Source organism: Anoplopoma fimbria, chromosome 19 (assembly GCF_027596085.1).
Source record: "Anoplopoma fimbria isolate UVic2021 breed Golden Eagle Sablefish chromosome 19, Afim_UVic_2022, whole genome shotgun sequence".
Classification (NCBI taxonomy): Eukaryota; Metazoa; Chordata; class Actinopteri; order Perciformes; family Anoplopomatidae; genus Anoplopoma; species Anoplopoma fimbria.
Window position 1 is genome coordinate 26,615,909 of NC_072467.1, and position 22,667 is coordinate 26,638,575.

The window sequence follows — 22,667 nt, forward strand, 5'->3', positions numbered from 1 at the left end:
AAATAGAATGTATATTATGCATAATTGAGTTCGGCATTTTGGCCCGGCCCTCCAAAATATTTTCAGTTGCTCATTTGGCCCCCTGGGAAAAATAATTGCCCACCCCTGATTTAAATACTGCTGTTGTTGTGTAACGGAATTTAGTTTTAACATTTTTTTAACCTAGAATGTAGTTGTTAAGACTTAAAATATGCGGTCAATTTATCAAGATAGAGCCTGTTTGAAAACAGCGCCGACGTTTGTCGGAGATATGAGAGGACCAGAGAGGATATATATATATATATATAGATATATGAGAGGTCCAGAGAGGATATATATATATATATAGAGAGAGATATGAGAGGACCAGAGAGGATATATATATATATATAGATATATGAGAGGTCCAGAGAGGATATATATATATATATAGAGAGAGATATGAGAGGACCAGAGAGGATATATATATATATATATAGAGAGAGATATGAGAGGACCAGAGAGGATATATATATATATATAGAGAGAGATATGAGAGGACCAGAGAGGATATATATATATATATAGAGAGAGATATGAGAGGACCAGAGAGGATATATATATATATATATATATATATATATATATATATATATATAGAGAGAGAGAGAGAGAGAGAGAGAGATATGAGAGGTCCAGAGAGGATATATATATATATATATATATATATATATATATATATATATAGAGAGAGAGAGAGAGATATGAGAGGACCAGAGAGGAGATATATATATATATATAGAGAGAGAGAGATATGAGAGGTCCAGAGAGGATATATATATATATATATATATATATATATATATATATATATATATATATATATATATATATATATATATATATATAGATATATGAGAGGTCCAGAGAGGATATATATATATATATAGAGAGATATGAGAGGACCAGAGAGGATATATATATATATATATATATATATAGAGATATATATATATATATATATATATATATATATATATATATATATATATATATATATATAGAGAGAGAGAGAGAGAGAGAGAGAGAGATATGAGAGGTCCAGAGAGGATATATATATATATATATATATATATATATATATATATATATATATATATATATAAATATATATATATATATATATATCTATATATATATATATATATATATATAAATATATATATATAGATATATGAGAGGTCCAGAGAGGATATATATATATATATATATATATATATATATATATATATATATATATATAGAGATATATATATATAGATATATATATATATATATATATATATATATATAGAGAGAGAGAGAGAGAGAGAGAGATATGATATTTGCAAGTTCAGACTTGGCCATACTTGGTATTGAGAAATACGTGTTTTGCTGTGGGAGGAGCTTGGAGCTGGACATCAAACGAGAAGTGCTCACACAGTGTTTGTCTGCAGAGTTTCACACCAACTGACAAGAAGACAACAGCTCTGAGGTCAGTTCTCACTATTTGTAGTGTCTTTACTTCTGCGTTGTGAATGTATTTTCAAGACACACTTCAAATACATCTTTACAATTGTTTTTATTGTCTGTCCAGCAACAGCTAAACCAATAACAGGCTTTTCAGAGTTTGTCTTCCACACTGACCTCCAGCATATATATGATACCTGCAATTATGGAAACAAAACAATGTCTGGATGAAGTGGCTGCTTGCTCATCGCCTTCCCTCAATGAACATATATACATTAATTATCACTAAAACTAAATAAAGTAATCAACATAAATAAGATTAAATAAAGTAAATACACTTTACATAGATTAAACAATCTAACGTACGTGTTGGACATTAAGAAAATAATACAACAAGACATACATAAACTCACATACCTGCAATTGTGGAAACAAAACAATGTCTGGATAAAACAACTTTATATGACATGTACACTAACTTCTGATGTTATTTACAACTTAATAAAAGTCAGAATAAAAGTGCGTACCTTCCCAAGAGGAGCTCCACCCCATGGAAGCGTCATTGTCAAAATAAAACTCCCACTCCACTTCCCCCTTCAAAATAACAGTGTCTACTTTAGTAGCTGCGGGAATTTACTGTTATTCAATACATATAACGCAACAACAAAATACTACTACTACATCTGCAAGTGTCTCATTCATTATTATGGTGCAATTGTTATGATATTAAATGAGAATTTGGTGGACTTTAACCTTCTGAATCCAGAGATCACAGTAGAAGCAACACATCTGACTCTTTAACATGTAGTTTCATTTAAAGTTTAAATGAAACTACATGTTAAAGAGCTTGCATGCAGCCAGAGATGCACAGTAAAAAAAAAGAACTGAAGAACACTAAAATGTGGAAATATAACAAGTGAAATGGGACACTTGATCTTTTTCTTCTTTTCTTTTTTTTTTTTTGCACAGTTCTGAAAACATTAAATGTTTAATATAGGCATGTAAAGTCAAAAAGGCTACAAAACTGGGACACTTTTCTTTACACAGTTACACAGTTCAGTGACATGTCTTGTTTATTTTGGCTACAAAGATGATGTGATGTCTTTAGAAAGCTAAGAAAATCCTTGTTTCAATAGTATATGAAACTCAAAATGCCCTTTGTTATTAATGTGACTGAAAATGAGTCAAATGTTTCACATTTTGTTTATCATTTTGGAAATTCTATTTGAATAAATGATATTTTTGAAAGCTAACCTCACCTTTTAATTGCCAAATAATAACATACACTCTTACCAGCGGTCAAAACAATGCCATTTACTGCTTTTTATATAGAAATAGAATGTATATTATGCATAATTGAGTTCGGCATTTTGGCCCGGCCCTCCAAAATATTTTCAGTTGCTCATTTGGCCCCCTGGGAAAAATAATTGCCCACCCCTGATTTAAACTGTTAACTTTAATGCTAGTTAGTTGTTGACTGTAACTTAACTAAGATAAGAGAAGATAATCCTTTATTAGTCCTGCAGCATAGGGTATAGTGCAAACAAGAGACATAGTAAAAAAAACAAAAAAAAAGTATTATAAATAAGCATTAAAAACAGTTAAGAATCCACAATAACTGAAATATTATATATACAGTACCAGTCAAAAGTTTGGACACACCTTCTCATTCAACTACTTTGAAGAATCTAAAATATAAAACATATTCTGGTTTGTTGAGCATTTGTTTGTTTACCACATAATTCCATATGTGTTCCTTCATAGTTTGGATGTCTTCAATATTAATCTACAATGTAGAAAAAACTAAAACTAAAGAAAAACCATTGAATGAGAAGGTGTGTCCAAACTTTTGACTGGTACTGTAAATAAGAAAATAACAAGATAATTAAATAGGGTTGTATTATATATTAATATAATTAAGTGCAGGTCAAATTCTTTATGGAAAACAAAAAAATTGGTACTTTGGTCAACCTACTGTATAAGACCATGTATTTATGTCTTTTTTTGTATCTCTGTCTAGAATATTCTAAATAGTGTGGTGACATGGTTTTAGGCACTTTAATAAAAGGTAGATTCTAGATAAATATAATAACACTCCGGTTAACTGAATTTACCATCTTCCATTATTAGGAAATAAAGGTTCCTCTCGTCCCTCTCGTGGTATCTAACAGTTTTAGTTACATTTTTTTGTAATATCTGTCTCTGGTTATTTATGTCTCAGTTCAGGATGGACAGGAAACGTACTTGTGTGAAGCTGTCGGTCCAGCCGTCCAGAGGGCTCATGGACGAGAAGTTTATCGTCCTAGTCGAGAACGTCTTCCCGGGTTTCCAGCTGACCGTCTACGCCCTCTACCAGTGTGAAGACGGACACAGCTGGGAGGCGTTCGCTCACTACACCGCCAACGCCAGCGGGACTGTGAACGGTACCTGGTTCAATACCTAGACCTTTGAAACTCTGGAAAATTATTTTTTTAAATGTTTGCAGGCGTCGTTAAGTTTCGTGCAGCCAAACACAATTAGTCATAAAATTATGTGACGGTTTGGTAAAGAATGAATTTCAAAATGTGAAATATTTTTCATGATTTGTACCTTACAGTTTCCGAGGATCCCAGTCTGGGCGGGACTTATTCTGGGGTTGAACAGATGGGTCTAATGTGGAGCCTCAGACCAGTTCCAGGCAGCAAACCAGGGCTCAGGTAGGCCAACAAGGAAAGAGCTGTTCAGATAAAACCAATCAAAACCAAATCAGTATCAGAGTCCCGACTCTTTCCCATCATCCCTCAGGATGAGGAAGATGAACGTCCAGACTCCCATGGAGGTCAAAATCTTGGTGTACCCGGGTCACCTGACTGAGGGCTTCGTGGACAAGGTGCCGCTGGCCGGTGTGGTGGTGGAGCGCTGGTACATGGCGCCCGGCGTCCGCAGGATCCCGATTACAGAGGCCGGACTCACTGCGACCCTCTTCCTCCCCTCAGGTAGGACCAGAACAGTCTGGAGGGAGGTCTCCTCTGGCTTCCCATAACTGAGAAGCTTAAACCAGATATAGTTTGACATTTTGCTTTAAAAAAATTCAACGACACCATCGTTGTATAAACTGTGAATTGTTTTTGGTGTTATGACTCGTCTGAAGGACCCGGACCGTTCCCCGGCCTCCTGGACCTGTGGGGGGGTGGAGGACAGCTGGTGGAGTACCGCTCAGCGCTGCTGGCCTCCCACGGCATCGCCTCCATGGCCCTCGACTACCTGACACCTAAAATTACCAAGGAAACCGGGAAGATGGTGGACAACGAGTACTTTGAGGTAAAACTGATCTAAAACACCTTTGCTCAGAACACACATATAATGTTTCTACACACGTCTCTTAAAACATTAAAGTCGGAGCATTTTAGTCCCTCCATGAACCTTCATGAACCTCAGGGCCATAGACAGGAAAAATATTAAGATATAATGAGAACATGTTAGAGCAAGCGATGAGCGCTGAAACTTTCTAAGAAATGTAATGTTTTTTCCACTTTCTCACAGCTCTTCTTCTGTGGTGTTGTATTCGGTTTCACTACACACTGGTGTAGCCCAAACAATGTCCTCCACTCCACCAGGAATTAGATATAAGTGAAGGGATCTGTTGAATTGTTTTTTTAATTATTATACTAATAATAATAATAATTACAAAGTGCTTTGACTGACAAGGCAGCAAAAGCAAGACAATTAAACAAAAGAAAGCTTGAACAAACTAAGTTAAGACTTCCACCCTGATAAAGATAAAACAGTACAAAAGATGAAACAATAAAAACAATCAATAGGATAAAACTAAACTAAGAAATACAATGAAATAACAAGTGAGAATCAACAAAATGAATAAAATAAATAAAAACAAATGGAATAGATAAAGATAAAATAGTATATTCAAATAAAATAAGATAGTAAACCAATAATAAAACGAAACATTAAAGCGAATTATTAATTTATATATTTCTTCATTTAACAGCATTAAAGCCAAATTTATTCTTTACACATGAGAAGACTACTGAGTCTTTTCTTAATCCATTAATCTGCCGATTCCTTTGTTGATTAACAGATAAATTGTTTTGTCTGGAAAATGTTAGAAACTAGTGAAATGTCTATTTTTCTTCGATAGCCAGAGGTGACATCTTTAAATATCCACTCAACCAAAGATATAACGTTTATCACATTTTCACACTTTTGGACTTTAGCCCTGATTTTCCGATCATAGGACAGTTTTTTGGAGTGCCAGGAAAATAATCCACAGATCGAAGGAGAGTCTGCTTCGGTGCACGCACATTTTTGTGCATGAAATGTAAACTCAAAGCAAGATAAGATAAGATAAGATAAGATAATCCGTTATTAGTCCCGCAGCGGGGAAATTTACAAGATAACAGAAGACACAGGGCGATCATGAAGTGTTGCCTGCATCTCTGTGATGATCATTCATTTTGGCTGTGAGACACACAGAGTCAAGTAACGGCAGGTTAATGTTGATCAATGTAGGTTCAAAGTCTTTTCTGCAGACACCATGATGTGTACAAATTAAACATTACTGGAGGAAGTGATAAAAAATATAAAAAAGAGGTCGTATTGTTGGTCCCTTCCTGAACAGGGGTTTGATTTTAATCAATAAAATCTCCACATCAAAGATTAACCTCTAGTGGTGTAATATATTTATAAACGTTTGCCAATTTTTACACTTTGGCACCAGGATGTTGGCCAGGAATAGTTTTTGATAAATTTCTGAACACAGAGCCACTTTTGTCCAGCAGTGACAAGTCAGATTCACTTTTATTCATACAGCCCCAAAAAAATCCCAAATTACAAAATTGTCTGGGAGGGTTCAACACCCTCTGTCCCTGAATGCTCATTTCAGATAAGGAAAACCCTTTGATAGTAAAAAAAAAAAGACAAATCTGAGGGTTATCAACACAGATATTCTCTCTCTTCAAGGACAGATGTGTGAATACTGTTTGCAAGACGTAAATAAGACAAAGATAACCTAACTGACAGTTTCTTTAAACATGATTTCCCAACTGAGAGGAAAGCTGGGAGTCAAAGATCAAACCCAGATTACAGCAGCCTGTAAAACTACCGAGACACAATGAGAGCAAGTTTATGGAAATGTGTTGCCAATGAACAATGTATCAGGTTAACTTTATATAGCTGTCACAAGTTTTGTTTACATCTAATGCTGAAAGTCAGATAAAAGGATATAGGGCGCATAGAAAATGCAGAAACATGTACAAAGCTCACAGCAGACCACTGATCCTAAAATGCTTAGGCCCAGTTAAAGGGATAGTTCTGGTGTTTTGACATTGGCTTGTATGAACTTCTTATCCATAGTCATGTATTACTGTAGATAAAAAACAAGAAGGAGAAAAAACTTGAGAGCAAAGTAAAATACTGCTGTGGACGGGGGCAGCAGCAAACGTGTTTTAACCACCTAAAAGGAAGGTCAACTAAAAACACAATCTATATCCATTTAAATGTACTCTTTATTTAGAATATTTTTATATCTTTGTCTCAAGGTAGGACAGCCTTTTTCCAAATGGGAACTGAACTGAAAGCAACACTTATCAATCCTCTATTTAAAGCCATGAGACTCCATTGATAAAAACATCATGGATCATTTCTCTTAGCCATCTCAAATACGTTTTACTGCTGCCACCGAACTATCCCTTTTAAATGGAGAGATCACATTTCATGTATGTATATGATGATACTAATCATGTTTTTAAAAACAGATCTACCAACGCTCTGTGACACCTTTTTTTTCTGACGTGTTCCTTGTTTCAGACGGCCTACAGAGTCTTGGAGCAGCATCCTCAGATCCTCGGCAGCAGGATCGCCATGTTGGGCCTTTCCTTCGGCACCTGTGTCACCCTCAGAATGGCCATTTACTCCCAAGTTTTTAAGGTGGGGCTTATTGTATCTACACTAGTTGACATTTTTAAAACCTGCTTTGAGGCTCAAAGTGAGCGGCTCTGACCGATGCTGCGTTCACATGGAATCAGACAGACAAATGACGACAAACGGACAAGTCCTTTATGACAGCATAGAAAAAACAAACAAACAGTCCGAAAGAACGAACGCAAAAAAGGAAACACACATAACAACTCACGGCAATATGTTGCTATGGTGATGGAACTATATATATTAAACTAAATTATTTCGGGTCTACTATTTCATATATTTATTCTAGAAATGCATAACAATTGAGGTTTCTCTTATTATTCTATTGCAAACTTTCGCAACTTTCAACCTGACATCCGGTTGTAATTTTCGCCGCAGTGGATGGCGAACAGTTTAAATGAAGCTTAGCGTAAATTCAGTCAGGAATACTATCTTTACGCTCCTTGTCATTCTTAATCCCAGTCACTCTCTCCACGTGACTACTCTATCAGCTGATTGTGGGTTTCACTTAAAGTTAACCAACCAGAGTCTGCCACGGTTTCCTTAAGCCAATCACACTGTTGCTGTCCAACTTTAAAAATGTTCTCCTCTCTGCTGCTGTCAGTTGTTATTTCAGCACGATCAGATAAGAATGGATGCATTTCCTTACCCTTTTCTACATCTTGTTGTTGGTAACTGAGACGATATCGGATCCAAGTCAGGACTTAATATCAATGTTCAGCCGGAGCCGGCACTCAGCCTGCGGGCGGCCGGTGTAGGAGCAGTTGGTAGCGCTGTGCAGCGGCTCCCCTTCAGACGAGCATGAAGCCTCTGGCTCAGCTAGATGATCGCAGTGGTTTACCAGCAGCATTCCTTCCTCTCTCCCAGCTCCGCGAGCAGTAAATCTACAGTTAGACGCAATCCAGTTGATCTTTCCCGCGCCATGCGTAAAGACGAGGAAATCAGGCTCAGCCAAAGCTCAGCAGGCGAAGACGAAGTAAGTCGATTCCCGTACTCTTTCTCGACCGGCAACTCCTGGCAGACAACGCCGTCATCTCCACGCAGCAGTTGTGGGTTAGCTCCATCCACACCATCGATGCTCGCCTTCAATACCAAGAAACGCTGCAACTCCGAGCCGCTAAAAACTAGAACTTTGTTTCTGCTGCCGCTGCTTTTACCGGACAGAGGAAAAATCCATGGGTCAAGTTCCTGGGCATCACTCTCCATTCAGTTCATATGAAAGCGTCCCTTCCAGCCACGAAGTTAGAGCACATCCGCGAGATTAGGAATCTCATCGCGCAGAGAAAGAAAAAAATAAATATAAAATACATAACTAAGCAACAGTTAAGCTTAGTTTACACTCACCGTAGTGAAGCCAGCGCGAGGCGTGCGCGCACGCCAGATGATGACGTAATCACGGCCGGCGAGTGGTGTGCGTAGGCCAGCAGTGGTCGCCCGCTAGATCACGTGACTGTCACAAATAGTTCACTGATAAAACACAAGAAACACATCTGGGTATTATAGAAAGAAAGCCAATTCACTTTTAAAAGCTTTATGAATGGGAGTTCTTAAAAGTCTACATTTTAAGTAAATATTTAATATAATATTTAAGTCAAATCAAATAGTTAACAGGATAGTACACCTTTGTTTCTTTAAAATGCATTTATTACTTGACGTGAAAAAAAAAAAAATATATATAAAAAATAATAATTTGTCCATGAATATGAGATATGCCTACAGATAATTACAATCCCTCCTCAGCATTGTGGAGGTTGGTTTATGGCTTTTGTCGGTTACACCTACATTCTATGGGTTACACCCATTCTCACAGGTCATTTGCTTGTATGCTCTCTGGCATTTTGTAGAGAAAAATAGAGCAAAGAGTTTAAACGGCTCCGTTAATGCTTGGAGCTTGCATGCGTCGCAAGTGCGAGTTTAAACAAAGCTTTACTCCCTCTTTGGCCATCAGAAATTCGGCAAGCAAGTCATCCCTATATATATATATATATATATATATATATATATATATATATATATATATATATATATATATATATATATATATATATAATTAGTCATGTAATTTGTCCAATAGCATGGGATACCATTATCTTAGTCAAGCCTTCCTTTATATTATCACCAAAGCTACTTCTCGCATTCTATTGTTCTATCGTTACTCAATCTCCCGGTCTAACGTGACTGTTTCCCATTTCCCGGTCGGAATGTGACCCGGTCCCGAGGACCCAGTTACTAATTTCCTGGTCGGCAGTGACCTGTTCTGAGTGACCCGAATTTCTAATTTCCTGGTCGGCAGTGACCTGGTCTGAGTGACCTAAATTTCTAATTTGCTGGTCAAACATGACCTGGTCAAGAAGGACCGCTTATCTCAAATTCGGTCAAACATCTCCTTTATCCAGTTTGGGGGACTATCCGATCTCTCTCTACTATCTGATCTCTCTCTGGTCTAACTCTACCCCCCTATCCTATCCTCTCACTTGACCACAACTGTCCTATTCTGTGGTCTGACATGACCCACAACTGTCCTATTCTGCGGTCTGACATGACCCACAACTGTCCTGTGCTGCTTTCTTACTTGAACCACAACTGTTCTGTTCTGCGGTTTAACATGACCCCCACCTATCCTTTCCTGCTGTCTGTCGAGACCACCGCTATCAATTCTGTGATCTGTCAAGATCCCACCAGACTTTACTGTGGTCTATCTAGACCCTCACTATCCTTTTCTGCGGTCCATTGAGACCCCCCTATCCCTGTCTGCGGTCTATCTAGACCCTACCCTATCCTTTGCTATGGTTTACTTGACCCTTCTTAAATCGCTGGCCAAACTCCAATTCATATAAGCTCATTTAATCTTCTGTTTCTGCTTAGGAGTTCTCTGCAGCAGTTGATAAGTTATTTATTTTATATATTTATATAAAATAATTCTCTTTATGGGGGATTGTACCTGTCTGACTTCAGCATCACTGCCCCTCTGTTAGACGGTTTCGCCATGGAGTCCAATCGCCAAAGACTTTATATATTAATTTCATATGTGTAATAAAATATTGTTAAATTTTATTGAAGTTTCTCCTGATTTAAATATTTTAAGGTCTGACAGCCCTTACTTGTCAAACTTGCATAACATCCAGTTTTCCGTCTGCCTGATTCCATGTGAATGCAGCCTAATGATTAATTCCAAAAGTAGGCAAAGAGTATCGTCGGCCAGCTTCTGGTATGAAAAAAATTTCATACCAGAAGTCAAACATCTTTATTTCTGCCCTAAAGTTGGTTTAACTTGGAGGTTTATGGAGATCGACTGGCTTCAGGAGCCTCAAGGAGCCATTTGGATTTTGTAGTCTTTCATTTCTGTGTCACTTACTGGATCTTTCTCGTCCGTTAACATGAGTTCAGATATCATGTTTCTGTCTCAGCTGATCATGTGTTAACCTTTATGTGTGTGTGTGTGTGTGGTCTCCCAGCTCAGGTGTGCAGTGTGTATTAGTGGGAGTCATGTGCAGCCGGTCGACGGATCTTTGAAACAAATGATAACTTTCTTCTTTCAGTAAGTTGAACTGACTTCAGGTACTTTCAGAATTTTTGCTAAACAACTCAACTTCTATGGGTCAGATTCTTGTTAAATGTGCTGATGACTTTCCTGCTCCCCAGAGAATGAACCCATGACGATCTTTCCTCTTTCTGTGATCAACAAACTTTGAGCTTTCTATGAAGCTATTATCTTTCTTTTTTTTTGTCCTATCAGAAATGCTGAGAAGACTCGATTGAACGAGGAGAACCAAGTGATCTGGCGAGATCTGCTGCTGCCCATCCCCACCGACCCCTCACAGAAAATGGAGGTGAGTACCACCAGACAAAACTCCTCTCTAACTTTTCCTTTAAAGTTCATTTTATATTTTTTTAAACTGTGTTTTCAGTCAATTTCTTTTTTTTTAATGGGATATTTCCCTTTATTTAATCGTACAATATTTCCTGGCGAGAATTAAACTATAAACATTGTAGCTAACACTTAATCACTCAACTACCATGGCAGCCCATAATATATTTTTGTTCCTTTACAGCAAAACAGGTGAACAACTGTTTCATGTGTTTTCTTGGTAGTATTTTGATTGTCAAGTTAAATAAATGAGGAACCAATAAATGCAACTTATTTCACATGTGATACAGAAAACATTTGTGGATTTTATTGTGCAAGATTAAAATGATTTATTAGACATTTTTAGAGGACAAAAACTTTTCAAAATAATAGATTTCTGTCAGTTGTCGAAGTAAATGGGGCTCAATGCAAAATTCAGAACATGTATATTGCCTCCACAACGCTCTCAACAGAGCAACATCTGGGAGTATAATGGAAAGTATTTGTGAATTAATTCTAGCACTGAGTAATGAATTAAACATCCAAAGATTCGTGATTCCACATGTGACACAGGTTTATATATAAAAGTCCAAACTGCAGGTTTAAGTATAAAAGCTGTTTGTGTTTGAGCAGGTGGGACGACTCCAGTGTCCTCTGCTGCTGGTTGTGGGGGAGGACGATCAGAACTGGCCCGCCTACGAGTCTGCAATGGACGTGAGTTTACTGACGCGACGGCATCCTGTTTTAATAACAAGCTGGGTCCAGAGATGAGATGATTTTTTTTTTTTTTTTTTTACTTCCTGTTGTCCAGATAAAGGAGATGGTGCAGCGGGCGGGGAACGATCACCTGCTGACCGTCCTGTCGTACCCGAATGCCGGTCACCTGATTGAACCTCCGTTCACGCCGTTCGCCCGAGCCAGCACCTTCAGAACAGTCTCCGCCAAACCTCAGACAAGTAGGTACACCTGCACTGGGTTCCTGCAGGTCCTTATAGTGTCCTCAAAGGTTTATTTTTAGTTATGGTAGGTTTTAAAGTCTAAGGATGATGCCAAGCAGCGTGAGATATATCACAGGCTTTACTTATTTAAATGGGGTTCAGTCTCTCTTTTTATGTAATGTTTTGATTGGTTCTTAACAGGACACCTGCTCTCATAAAGGTAACAGGGCTAAAGAAGTACACAAAATAGAACAGATGATGCTAAGCTAAAGACAATTAGCCAAAGGGGTTCAGAGAAGAACACAAAGTCCTCTGTTAATTCTGATATTAAGTATCTGGATAATATGTTTTTAGTTTGGAGCCAATATGCGACAGGAAGTAGAGGAGCAGACTTTTAGTTCAGTGACATCTTAGCTGGAGTTCACAGATTTAATTGACCGTTAAAGTTGATGACAGGTAGATACACTTTAACGTGTATGTGTCTTAACGTTGTGCATGACTTGAGTTTGGAGGTGTGACGTCTGTTTCATCTGTCTGTTGTCTTTGCAGTGATCGTTCTGTGGGGCGGAGAGCTGGTGGCACATTCTCGCGCTCAGGAAGACTCCTGGAGGAAGACGCTGGTCTTTCTGAAGGAGAATCTGTTCGGCGGCTCAAGCCCTGGTGCAACTTCATTTTCCAACCTGTAACCAAGGCAACATCTATACGTCGGGGAAGGACTGCTAAGGGAGCCTCGGGTTCAGGAAGTAGAAGTCATGTTTATTTATCCCCTTAGAGAATATCACATGACTCACGTTTCAGGCTTTGATTGATACGAAATGTTCCAAAAGATGATTAACTATATAAGATAATATCCGGTAATAATATTAGAGTTTATCTATATATCACTTATCAGAATCATAGATTACAAAATGATTTAAAAAGGAAAATGTATTTCATACATAGACTCAAGTTTACAAGTTTGGAATCGCTGCTATATTGATGTTTCTTTTCTTTCCTTATTAATTACTCTTTTAACAGAGATAAAAACAATATAATGTAGACGACAAATGTTGTACTTGTTGAACTTTAATTATGGTTTACTCTTAAGTGGTTTGAACTGTGATTTGTTCAGCTGATATTCCAGTAGAGCTAACTCTAGACTAACTTTCTGTTTCTATTATGAAGTTTGAAGAAGAGCCTTTGATGAAGCAAAACCTTGTCTGTTAATTCCAGCTCGTTATCTGCTGCTTTATTGTGAAAGACCTGACCTTGAAACAGGAAGTTGTTCCTGTTTAAATCTAAGCTTTTAGTTTTAATTTCTTCTCTTCTTATACAACTGTAGCTCAGAGGGATCTTTGTCTCTTTCAGTTGTCATTGTGTTTGAACCATCGTTCAGCGTTTTGCTCTCCATCTACTCAAATAAATAACATCTATTAGTAAAGAGGACTTTGTAAAACCATGAAAAAACATTCAGATATATGAGGAGTTCTCTTAGACATCTGACTGGACACAGTCAAGATGTATATATCTGATTTGGAATACTATCTCATCCACCTCGTAATGTGGTTTTACCCCCCCCCTCCATCTTCAGGGTTTTTATGTTATCTAGCGCCTTTTCCTTTTGAGATTGAATGTACTCACTGTTTCATTGGTTTGGAAAAAAGCGTCCAAAGATATTCAGTTTGCTGTGATAGAAAAATCAGAGAAAAACCATCAAATCCTCTCTCTGGAGAAGCCGACAGCAGAGAATTGTTTATTTAACTGATTATTCAATCATCAAAATGCAGTTACTTTTTCTGTGGATCAATTCATAAAGACAGAGATCAGTTGAGGAAACCTTTTTTTTAATCTGCATTCTGTAATAAATTCATAACATCAATAAATTAATAAAAATCATAGTTACGGTTTTTCACACATCAAATTCCTCTGTGTAATTGAACTGCAGTTCAAACTCAATAAAATATAATTTCTTTGAAAAATTGCTGTAGCATGTTATTTATATAAGCACATTTCATATTATTTTCTTCGCTATGTGATAATGTTCTATGTCTGTGTGAGTGAGTGAGTGAGTTTGCACCTCTGTGTCTGTCCGCGGCTAATCTCCCACTTTTCTGCAGCACACTGCATAATATTTTGAATCCCATCTACTGACCTTTCGTGGTTTTCTTGACTCTCTGCTCAGCTTTCGGTCACGAGGAGTTGAACTATTTATTCAGCTACAAATACCCGAAACTCTACACTGCACTGCTCAGGCTGGTCTCATCCACCATTTGTAGCTATACCTAAAAAAGAATAAAGTGCCGTTATTCATAGATATTCACGAATTTCTTTTGGAAATTATTCCATGTAATCATGAAAAAGGAAGTATAATAAATGCATACTAATAAAACAATCTTTCAGCCAGGAGACCTCCGTTCGTGTGAAACGAGAACTTAACTTTGATTTATTTGTCACGTAACTTGCGTATTCCAGTAACGGCCCTTCCGTGGTTATTTTAACCCAAACACGTTGTTTAACCTAAACAAGTTTTTACCTGTGAAGACGGAAGTTTATTTTGAAAAGACTGTATGCATGTAACGGGCGAAAATTGACACGTGTTGTTGGCTTTCGTGGGAAATTGCACAAAAAATGAGGAGTAACTTTTCTTAAAAAAAGCATACAAATCATTGTATAAAGATACTTTGCACTGCTACATACACGCCCAGACACTAGTTTGCTTTAGTTTAAAAAACGTACATAAATTTAAAAAAATCTCCAATGCTTAAGCCTGAATATCTGTTGAAGATTATGATATTGTAAGACCTGTAAAATAAAGTGTAGCCTAAATAGCTTTGAAGAGCTTTTCAATAGTAACTTCACAAACTCTTGAAGAAGATGAAGAATAGCTGTATTAAATTAAGATAAAATAATCCTTTATTAGTCCCGCAGCGGGGAAATTTACAGGATTACAGCAGCAGAGAGTGTAGTGCAAACAACAGACATAGTAAATAAAACAAGATCAAAACTAGTATTATAAATAAGTAATAAAAACAGTCAATAAATATTAAATAAGTAAAAAAATATGAATAAATGAAAATGAAAAATAAAAATCCACATTAACTAAAATATTATATATACAGTCAGAATAGAATAATTATTGTATTGCACAGATAGTTTATATTGCACAGATTTTTGGTATGTGTGGTCTACTGGGAGCAGAGCTGGTTGTGCTTTTAATTAATTAATAATTAATAATCCCACTTGGACTTTACAAGTACGACACACCACACCTGGCCACATCCAGCTATGATGTTTGGTGTAGCCAGAAGTTCATGATACTTATACTTTTAAACATAAACAGGTGAGTACGCCAATACTTTTATTCCATAAAATATCGGAGTGTGCTTTGACTAAATCTGCAGTTTTGGTGCCTTAAAGGTGGCATCTTGTTTCCAGACAGAATGATGTTACTGTGGGAGGAGACTGAAGCTCCAGACTGTGAGGCCGACCTTCAGACGGTTAAATAAAACACAGCTGTCAGTTTAAAACACAACAAACCTGAAGAAGAAAGCCAAAAGGTTCTGCATCTGTCAGCAATTTAAGAAATAAATATGCATTTTAAGGGAAACTGTGGCTTGGAACTGAGAATTTTCAGGGACCTTGAGTTAATATTTAAGCCTTTGTGCAAAGTTTCATGAATAATTTAAGCTCCTTTTGATATGTTTCTCTTCAAATATGGATAACTCAAATAATATTCTAAATGAGTTCTAGGCAAGTCAGTTTTTATTTAACAGTCTGAAATGTTCTCAGGATAAGTTGGAAGACATTAAAAAAAGCTTTTTTTAAATGTCAATAGTTTTGATGAAAGTAAAATTGATTAAAACTGGTAATTTAACTTGAAATTCAGTAAAATATTTTGTTTTTTTTATACCCTTTCCACTACATTTTCTGAGGATCCCAGTCTGGACGGGACTTATTCTGGGGTGAGTTAAGGAGCCTCAGACCAGTTCCAGACAGCAAACCTGGGCTCAGGTAGGCCAACAAGGACAGAGCTGTTCAGATGAAACCAATCGATAACAAATCCCGATTACAGAGGATGGACTCACTGCGACCCTCTTCCTCCCCTCCAGTAGGACCAGAACAGAGTCTGGAGGGCGGTCTCTTTTTGGGTGGAACTCCGGAGGGACCTTCATGTGACGTGGATGACCATCAACCATGAAAGTTAACCAAGTTCAGCTTCAGTTAGTTGAGACTGTTGGATTCAAAAGTAAAAAAGAAGGAAGGCAGGAGACACTCAAAAGTGTTTCGAGCAGAAATAAACAGTATTATGGTCGTGCAAATTGAGAATTGTTTTTGGTGTTTTGACTCATCTGAAGGACCGGGACCGTTCCCCGGCCTCCTGGACCCTCTGGCCCTCGACTACCTGACACCTAGAGTCACCATGGAAACCGGGGAGATGGTGGACAACGAGTACTTTGAGGTAAAACCGATGTGTGTTTAAATTACTTTTAAAGACTAAATCAACGTACATTCAGATCACCCAAAGACAATGTGCCTACTTCCCACATCAGACAAAGAGCACCGTGATCATCCAATTGCATTTGTGTTTGTTTTAATAATGTGTAAGAGTCTGCACATTTCTGCCAAAGCAAATGTTTTCACAACCTTTCCGGATCCACCTGAGGCACAGTCTGTGACTGAGCAGCAGGAAGTTTCAGCAGTTTCTGAACCATAGTGTATTTCTTCAGATCCAAGGACCTCAAAGAACAATATATTAAACATAAATCAACTACATAAAACTCAGCGAGCTCCTGAGGACAGACTCGTTTTACAGCTTAAACAACTGTCACATCTGATTTCCTGATACATAGACATTGTTCAAAGAGTTTGATATCAACATTTACACGTCTTCATGGGGGCACTTCCCCTGACAGAAGGTTTTCAATGTGATGTAAGATATGTTATGAGCCAGATCAAGATCTAACATTATTAGATTTATTGTTTTTATAGTCCTGGTTGGAAATCTGTCCTCAAAGCTTTTGCACAAACAGATTTTTAGAAATACTGAGATCATGTCAGAGCAAGAGAAGAGACCTGGCCGTAGCGTAAAATACATTTTCATTATACTATTATTATTTCTACATGTCCTATTTGATACTCTTAAGTTGTTATAAGTATGTAGCACAGGGTCTGACCCTTGAGGGATTTGATTTTAATCAATAAAATCTCAACAATTGACCTTATTGGTGTTATATGTTCCACACTTTTCACTAGTTTAATACCTTGGCGTCAGGTTTTCTTTGGTTGGAGGCAGGAAAGGTTTTTGATTTATATTTAAACGCAGAGTTACTTCTATACAGATGTGTTAAGTAAAGTACATTTTTCCATAAATAAATTCTCTGGTTTATTGATCACGTATTGATTGTTTCCTCCTCTGTCTGAATCTCCCAACAGGTTAAAGGTAGAATGTGAAACTGGAGCTGCTCAGACTGTGAAGCTGCACGTCTTCAGACCACCATGTCCGACACCGGAACCAGTAGCGCAGGAGAACCCCTGGGTCAGTGTTGGTAGGTGGGACCACCCACTGTGGTTGACCCTTCCCTGGGTGACGGGGGGACCCCATGGTCCGGCTTGTCCCATCCTACAATCCTACATCAAACTACCCGCAACCGCCACCTACTTGCTGATCACTCGATTACATCACTCTACCCTTTTCCCGCAGCCCAATTCCTCGGAAAATGGCGAGGGGTTCAAAGCCCCCTGGCGTCACGGGCCAGTGCGTTTTCTCTCTGCTGATGCTGAAGAGCTGCTGGCTGCTGGGCTCTGCCGCAGCCACCATCGTCCAGAAACCCGGCGTGCTAGCGGACTCCCAACAGCCCCTGCAGGAGTACGCCCACTCCATCCGTCTGGCTGAAGAAAGAGAAGGGCATCCACCGGCTGGAGGCCATGCTGTTCGCCATCGACCTCATCAACAAGGACCCGGAGCTGCTGCCCAACGTGACGCTCGGCGCACGCATCCTGGACACGTGTTCCCGCGACACCTACGCCCTGGAGCAGTCGCTCACCTTCGTGCAGGCGCTCATCGAGAGGGACGGCTCTGACGTCCACTGCGCCAACGGAGACTCGCCCATCTTCGCCAAGCCAGATAAAGTGGTGGGCGTCATCGGGGCGTCGGCCAGCTCCGTGTCCATCATGTGGCCAACATCCTGCGACTGTTCAAGGTAAGAGAACGCGTTTGAATCATATGCTGTATATTAGAAGTGGACATAGTCATCGTGACGTCACCCATTGGTTTGAGGACTGAAGTTTTGAAGCCTTGAGTTCTGTCGCCATCTTGGATATTATATTTGGAATGTAGAGTGACGTAGAGACGAATTATACGTCTCTAGCAGCGACCTGTCAATCGCCCTAAAGCATACCCTGCTTTATGGTCTGTTTGACTCTAAATGGAGCATCATTTACTAAATGAACATCATGCTGTGTTGAAGAAGACTTGAAACTAGAGATTGAGACCATAAACTCATGTTTACAATGTTTACTGAGGGAATAAATCAAGAGAGAAGTAGAGTCATTTTCTCATAGACTTCTATACAACCAGAGGAGTCGCCCCCTGATGGACAGGAGAGAGAATGCAGGTTGAAGACACTTTCGCATTGTCTTCACTTGGCAGAACCGGAGGTTGCCGTCTGGTGTGAATAGGTGTTCCTGCTGCTGTACTGCAAGACATACTTTCACTACTGTTTTCTCTCTTTTTCTTCTCTTGTTGGGTCAAATTGGCAAATTTAGTTGCACCCGAACAGGACAGTCAAGTCTGTCTCAAGATACAATAGTCAAACAGGAAGTTTCTTTTTTTTAAAGGGACAGTTCACCTTCAAAAATACATATTTTTCCTGAAACCTGTAGTTCTTTAAAAAAATGTAGATTGTTTTGGCTTGAAGGCCGATTGTTTGAGATATTGTTTTTCTTTCTCTCTGTTATAAAAAAGGAACTAGATGGCTCCAAAAACTCAACAGTAGTTACTTTGGTTGAAAATATGAATAAAGTTCCAACATGAAAACTGCTCACAACAAGGTCTGTGGATTCTCTTGAGAAACCGTCCTGATTTCTGGAAAAAAAGAAGAAGAAAAGTATCGCTGTCCGTCAGAATCATCTGTGACACTGCGTTATACTGAGAGGTGTTTCTGGTGGTGGAACAAGTACCCAGATCTTTTACTGCAGTAAAAGTATCAGTATATACACCACTACAAGCAAGAGTCCTGCGTTCAAAACCTTACTGAAGTAAAAGTATTTCAGTTTTATCAGCAAAATGTACCGTATTTTCCGCACTATAAGGCGCACTTAAAAGCCTTTAATTTTCTCAAAAAACGACAGTGCGCCTTATAATCCGGAGCGCTTTATATATGGATTAATTCTGGTTGTGCTTACTGACCGCGAAGCGGTTTTGTGTGGTACACGGCGCTCTGTCAACATGTTTTAGTAGACTTAGTAAACTACAAAGCCGCACCGCAGCAGCATCACGGCCACCGTAGTCAGGAGCGTCGCGGAGTAATACACACTGTGCTTCACCATCACATCACAGTGTGTGTGTATAAGGTTCACCATCACATTACAGTGTGTGTGTATAAGGTTCACCATCATATCACAGTGTGTGTGTATAAGGTTCACCATCACATTACAGTGTGTGTGTATAAGGTTCACCATCATATCACAGTGTGTGTGTATAAGGTTCACCATCACATTACAGTGTGTGTGGATAAGGTTCACCATCACATTACAGTGTGTGTATAAGGTTCACCATCACATTACAGTGTGTGTGTATAAGGTTCACCATCATATTACAGTGTGTGTGTATAAGGTTCACCATAATATCACAGTGTGTGTGTATAAGGTTCACCATCACATTACAGTGTGTGTGTATAAGGACCCAACATGGCTCCTGTCAAGAGACACGCTTACGACGCGGACTGAACACTCAAGGCTGTCAGTATTTTATATATTGTAGGAGTGTGGGAAACAAAAGGGCTGAGAAAGGCTTTTTGTGGACGGAGTAAATAAACGTCGGCTTTATTTCACACTCTGCATTCGCTCTGAAAACACAACACGCGTTCCCCCGTCCCACATCATTAACTCATCAACCCGCTAACGGTCATGGGTAATGTAGTTTGACTGACTGACTGTTTTGTTTCGCTTAATGCGCCTTATAGTCCGGTGCGCCTTATATATGAAAAAAGATTGAAAATAGACCATTCATTGACAGTGCGCCTTATAATCCAGTGCGCCCTATAGTGCGGAAAATACGGTACTTAAAAAGTGCAGTAAAATGTTCCCTGTCAGTGTTTTATTTTACATCTGATGTTTCTGGATAATATACCTGCTGTAGTAATGTTTGTTTCATTTTAACTCCTTTATATCCTGTTGTCTAGTTCATCTACATCAATGCATCATATTCTATAAGATCATCATATTCTATAAGATCATCATGTTCTATAAGATCATCATGTTCTATAAGATCATCATGTTCTATAAGATCATCATGTTCTATAAGATCATCATGTTCTATAAGATCATCATGTTCTATAAGATCATCATGTTCTATAAGATCATCATGTTCTATAAGATCATCATGTTTGTAGCGTCTCTGTCCTGTGAGAACCTCGTATCTCTAAAAAGAACAAACAGTCTGTTTTCAGCTTTGTGACGATGCATTTTCCAGCTGATCCAAGAGGCTTTTTAAAGAGTTTATTTATCTGAAGAAGTAGGAGGATTTTCTCAACACATAAAGGAAACACTTCATCCTTCAGTTCATCACAAACATTCAACATCAACACATCTGGAGATACGTGGTTTTACCTGGACAGGAAGGGGATGAAAAACTGTCCTCTGAGAAGAAACTAAAGCTGTCAGACAAATGTAGTAAAAAGTACAATATGTACCTCTGAGATGTAATGGAGGAGTATTAAGTATCAGAACATGGAAATAGTAAAGTTAAGTAAAAGTACCTACTTGAGTAAAAAGAAAAGAAACAAATCCAGTGGAAACTTTAAGTTTTATTCCGTTGAAACACCACAGCAGCTGAATGTTGTATTATCTGATTTTGTTGATTAATTTTGTGCCAATATGAATTAAGAATTCATCTTATATTTACCCCCAAATACATACCAGACAGTGATCACTAAAGTTGTTTGTTAATTGGAAATGATAAAAACTAAAACCATTAAGTAAAGAAAAACAATACATGCAAACCTTATATCTACAATAATCAGACAACAAAACATTTGGATTTGGCACCCAGATATTTAAGCAACGTACAAATGTACTTATTCATGAGTATTTAGTTTTTGTTGATTAAACAGTCTTGAAGGTAGGTTATGCAGTTATAAGTATTATTAAGACAACATTAGATGATATCATTCATTGTGTTAAAATCTGTGTGTTGGAGTAGTAGCAATGTTACAAATTATAGAAAAACATTTGCAAAAAATAGCAAAAACCCATTAATCAGAATGTGAAAAATCAATAATGTTTACCTCGTATATCACCAATAATATGGATTTGTTACATTAAATGAAGGAGTCTTGCTGAAGAAAATCAACTGGTTGTTCTACTCAGTGTGATTGACAGGAGAGATGATCAGAGGGGCAGAGTTTTTACCACCATCATTAAGACCTGGACTAAAGTATGGGTAGAGTTTCTCAGTGAAGCAGCAGCCAGTAAAGGAGTAGATAAGAGCTGCAGCATCAACGTCATAAAAGGAGACCAGACCCTCCTCATAATCCACCAACACCCCCACCTTCTCAGGCTGAGACTTCAGAGAGAGACGGACTGATGGGTCAGCAAGAGTAGTAGTAAAAAGTACAATATTTACCTCTGGGATGTAGTGGAGCACAAGTAGCATGAAATGGAAATACCCTGAATGTGTACTTAAGTACCATATTGAGTTCTTAGTTACATTCCAACACTCACACTACAGCAACAAACAACGTCTATGTACTTGTTACGTGTTTTTTGCGAGTAGTACCTAATGAACTGGCAGCAGAGTGTTCATTCATAGTAGTCCACAGCTGTGTGAGGAGGTCCACTTCTCAGAAACCCGATCAGATTCTGGTGACAGCTCAGTGATCCCTGCGTTCTTTAAAGACTTCCCAGTAAGAGGAAGAAAAGACGATGTGAAGCATTTGTTGCCTCCTGCGGCTCCTCATCATCCCGTCAATGATTCTCTTTGTCTCCCTGTTCTTCTTTCTCTTATTCCTTCTTATTTGACAGAATGGGGGTGATGAGGATCAGACACTATTTTCGTGCCTGATGATACAAGTCGTTTTCCAGGTTTGAGGAAGAGAAATCCTTCCATATGGGAGTCCTGTGGTGTGATTCTGAGAGAAAGCTCTCCAGAAATGTTTCACCTAGTTTTCATACAGATGATCTATGGGCAGTTTGAAGAAGTGTGAACGTTGAGCCATGTTTTTTTTTTGCGCTCTCTGAAGTGTTGCCTCCTGAAATCGCATCGATCCGTGCTAACGCGAGCAGCAGATGGTTCATGT

The 22,667-nt window shown here is 38.3% G+C and overlaps 1 protein-coding gene across 2 annotated transcripts; it reads left to right on the plus strand.

The window, feature by feature from the left end:
* The first annotated feature begins 1,412 nt into the window (after positions 1-1,412).
* Positions 1,413-14,466, plus strand: LOC129108046 (peroxisomal succinyl-coenzyme A thioesterase-like). 2 transcript variants are annotated; one of them, XM_054619688.1, is made up of 11 exons: positions 1,413-1,492; positions 3,689-3,890; positions 4,064-4,163; positions 4,252-4,442; positions 4,598-4,767; positions 7,270-7,389; positions 10,842-10,924; positions 11,123-11,216; positions 11,867-11,947; positions 12,045-12,189; positions 12,721-14,466. In XM_054619688.1, the coding sequence occupies exons 2-11, from the start codon at positions 3,695-3,697 to the stop codon at positions 12,855-12,857; spliced, it is 1,317 nt and encodes a 438-aa protein (XP_054475663.1). In that variant the 5' UTR covers positions 1,413-1,492; positions 3,689-3,694; the 3' UTR covers positions 12,858-14,466. The 2 variants fall into 2 exon arrangements, with proteins under 2 accessions (XP_054475663.1, XP_054475664.1); XM_054619689.1 differs by having other exon boundaries at positions 1,474-1,492; positions 3,694-3,890.
* Positions 14,467-22,667: the final 8,201 nt, after the last annotated feature.

Excerpts from the sequence above, each read along its gene's own strand:
- LOC129108046 (XM_054619688.1), top strand. The coding sequence starts at position 3,695 with ATGGACAGGAAACGTACTTGTGTGAAGCTGTCGGTCCAGCCGTCCAGA. Across the intron at positions 3,891-4,063 it reads CGCCAGCGGGACTGTGAACG|TTTCCGAGGATCCCAGTCTG; the intron begins GTACCTGGTTCA and ends TGTACCTTACAG. Across the intron at positions 4,443-4,597 it reads GACCCTCTTCCTCCCCTCAG|GACCCGGACCGTTCCCCGGC; the intron begins GTAGGACCAGAA and ends ACTCGTCTGAAG.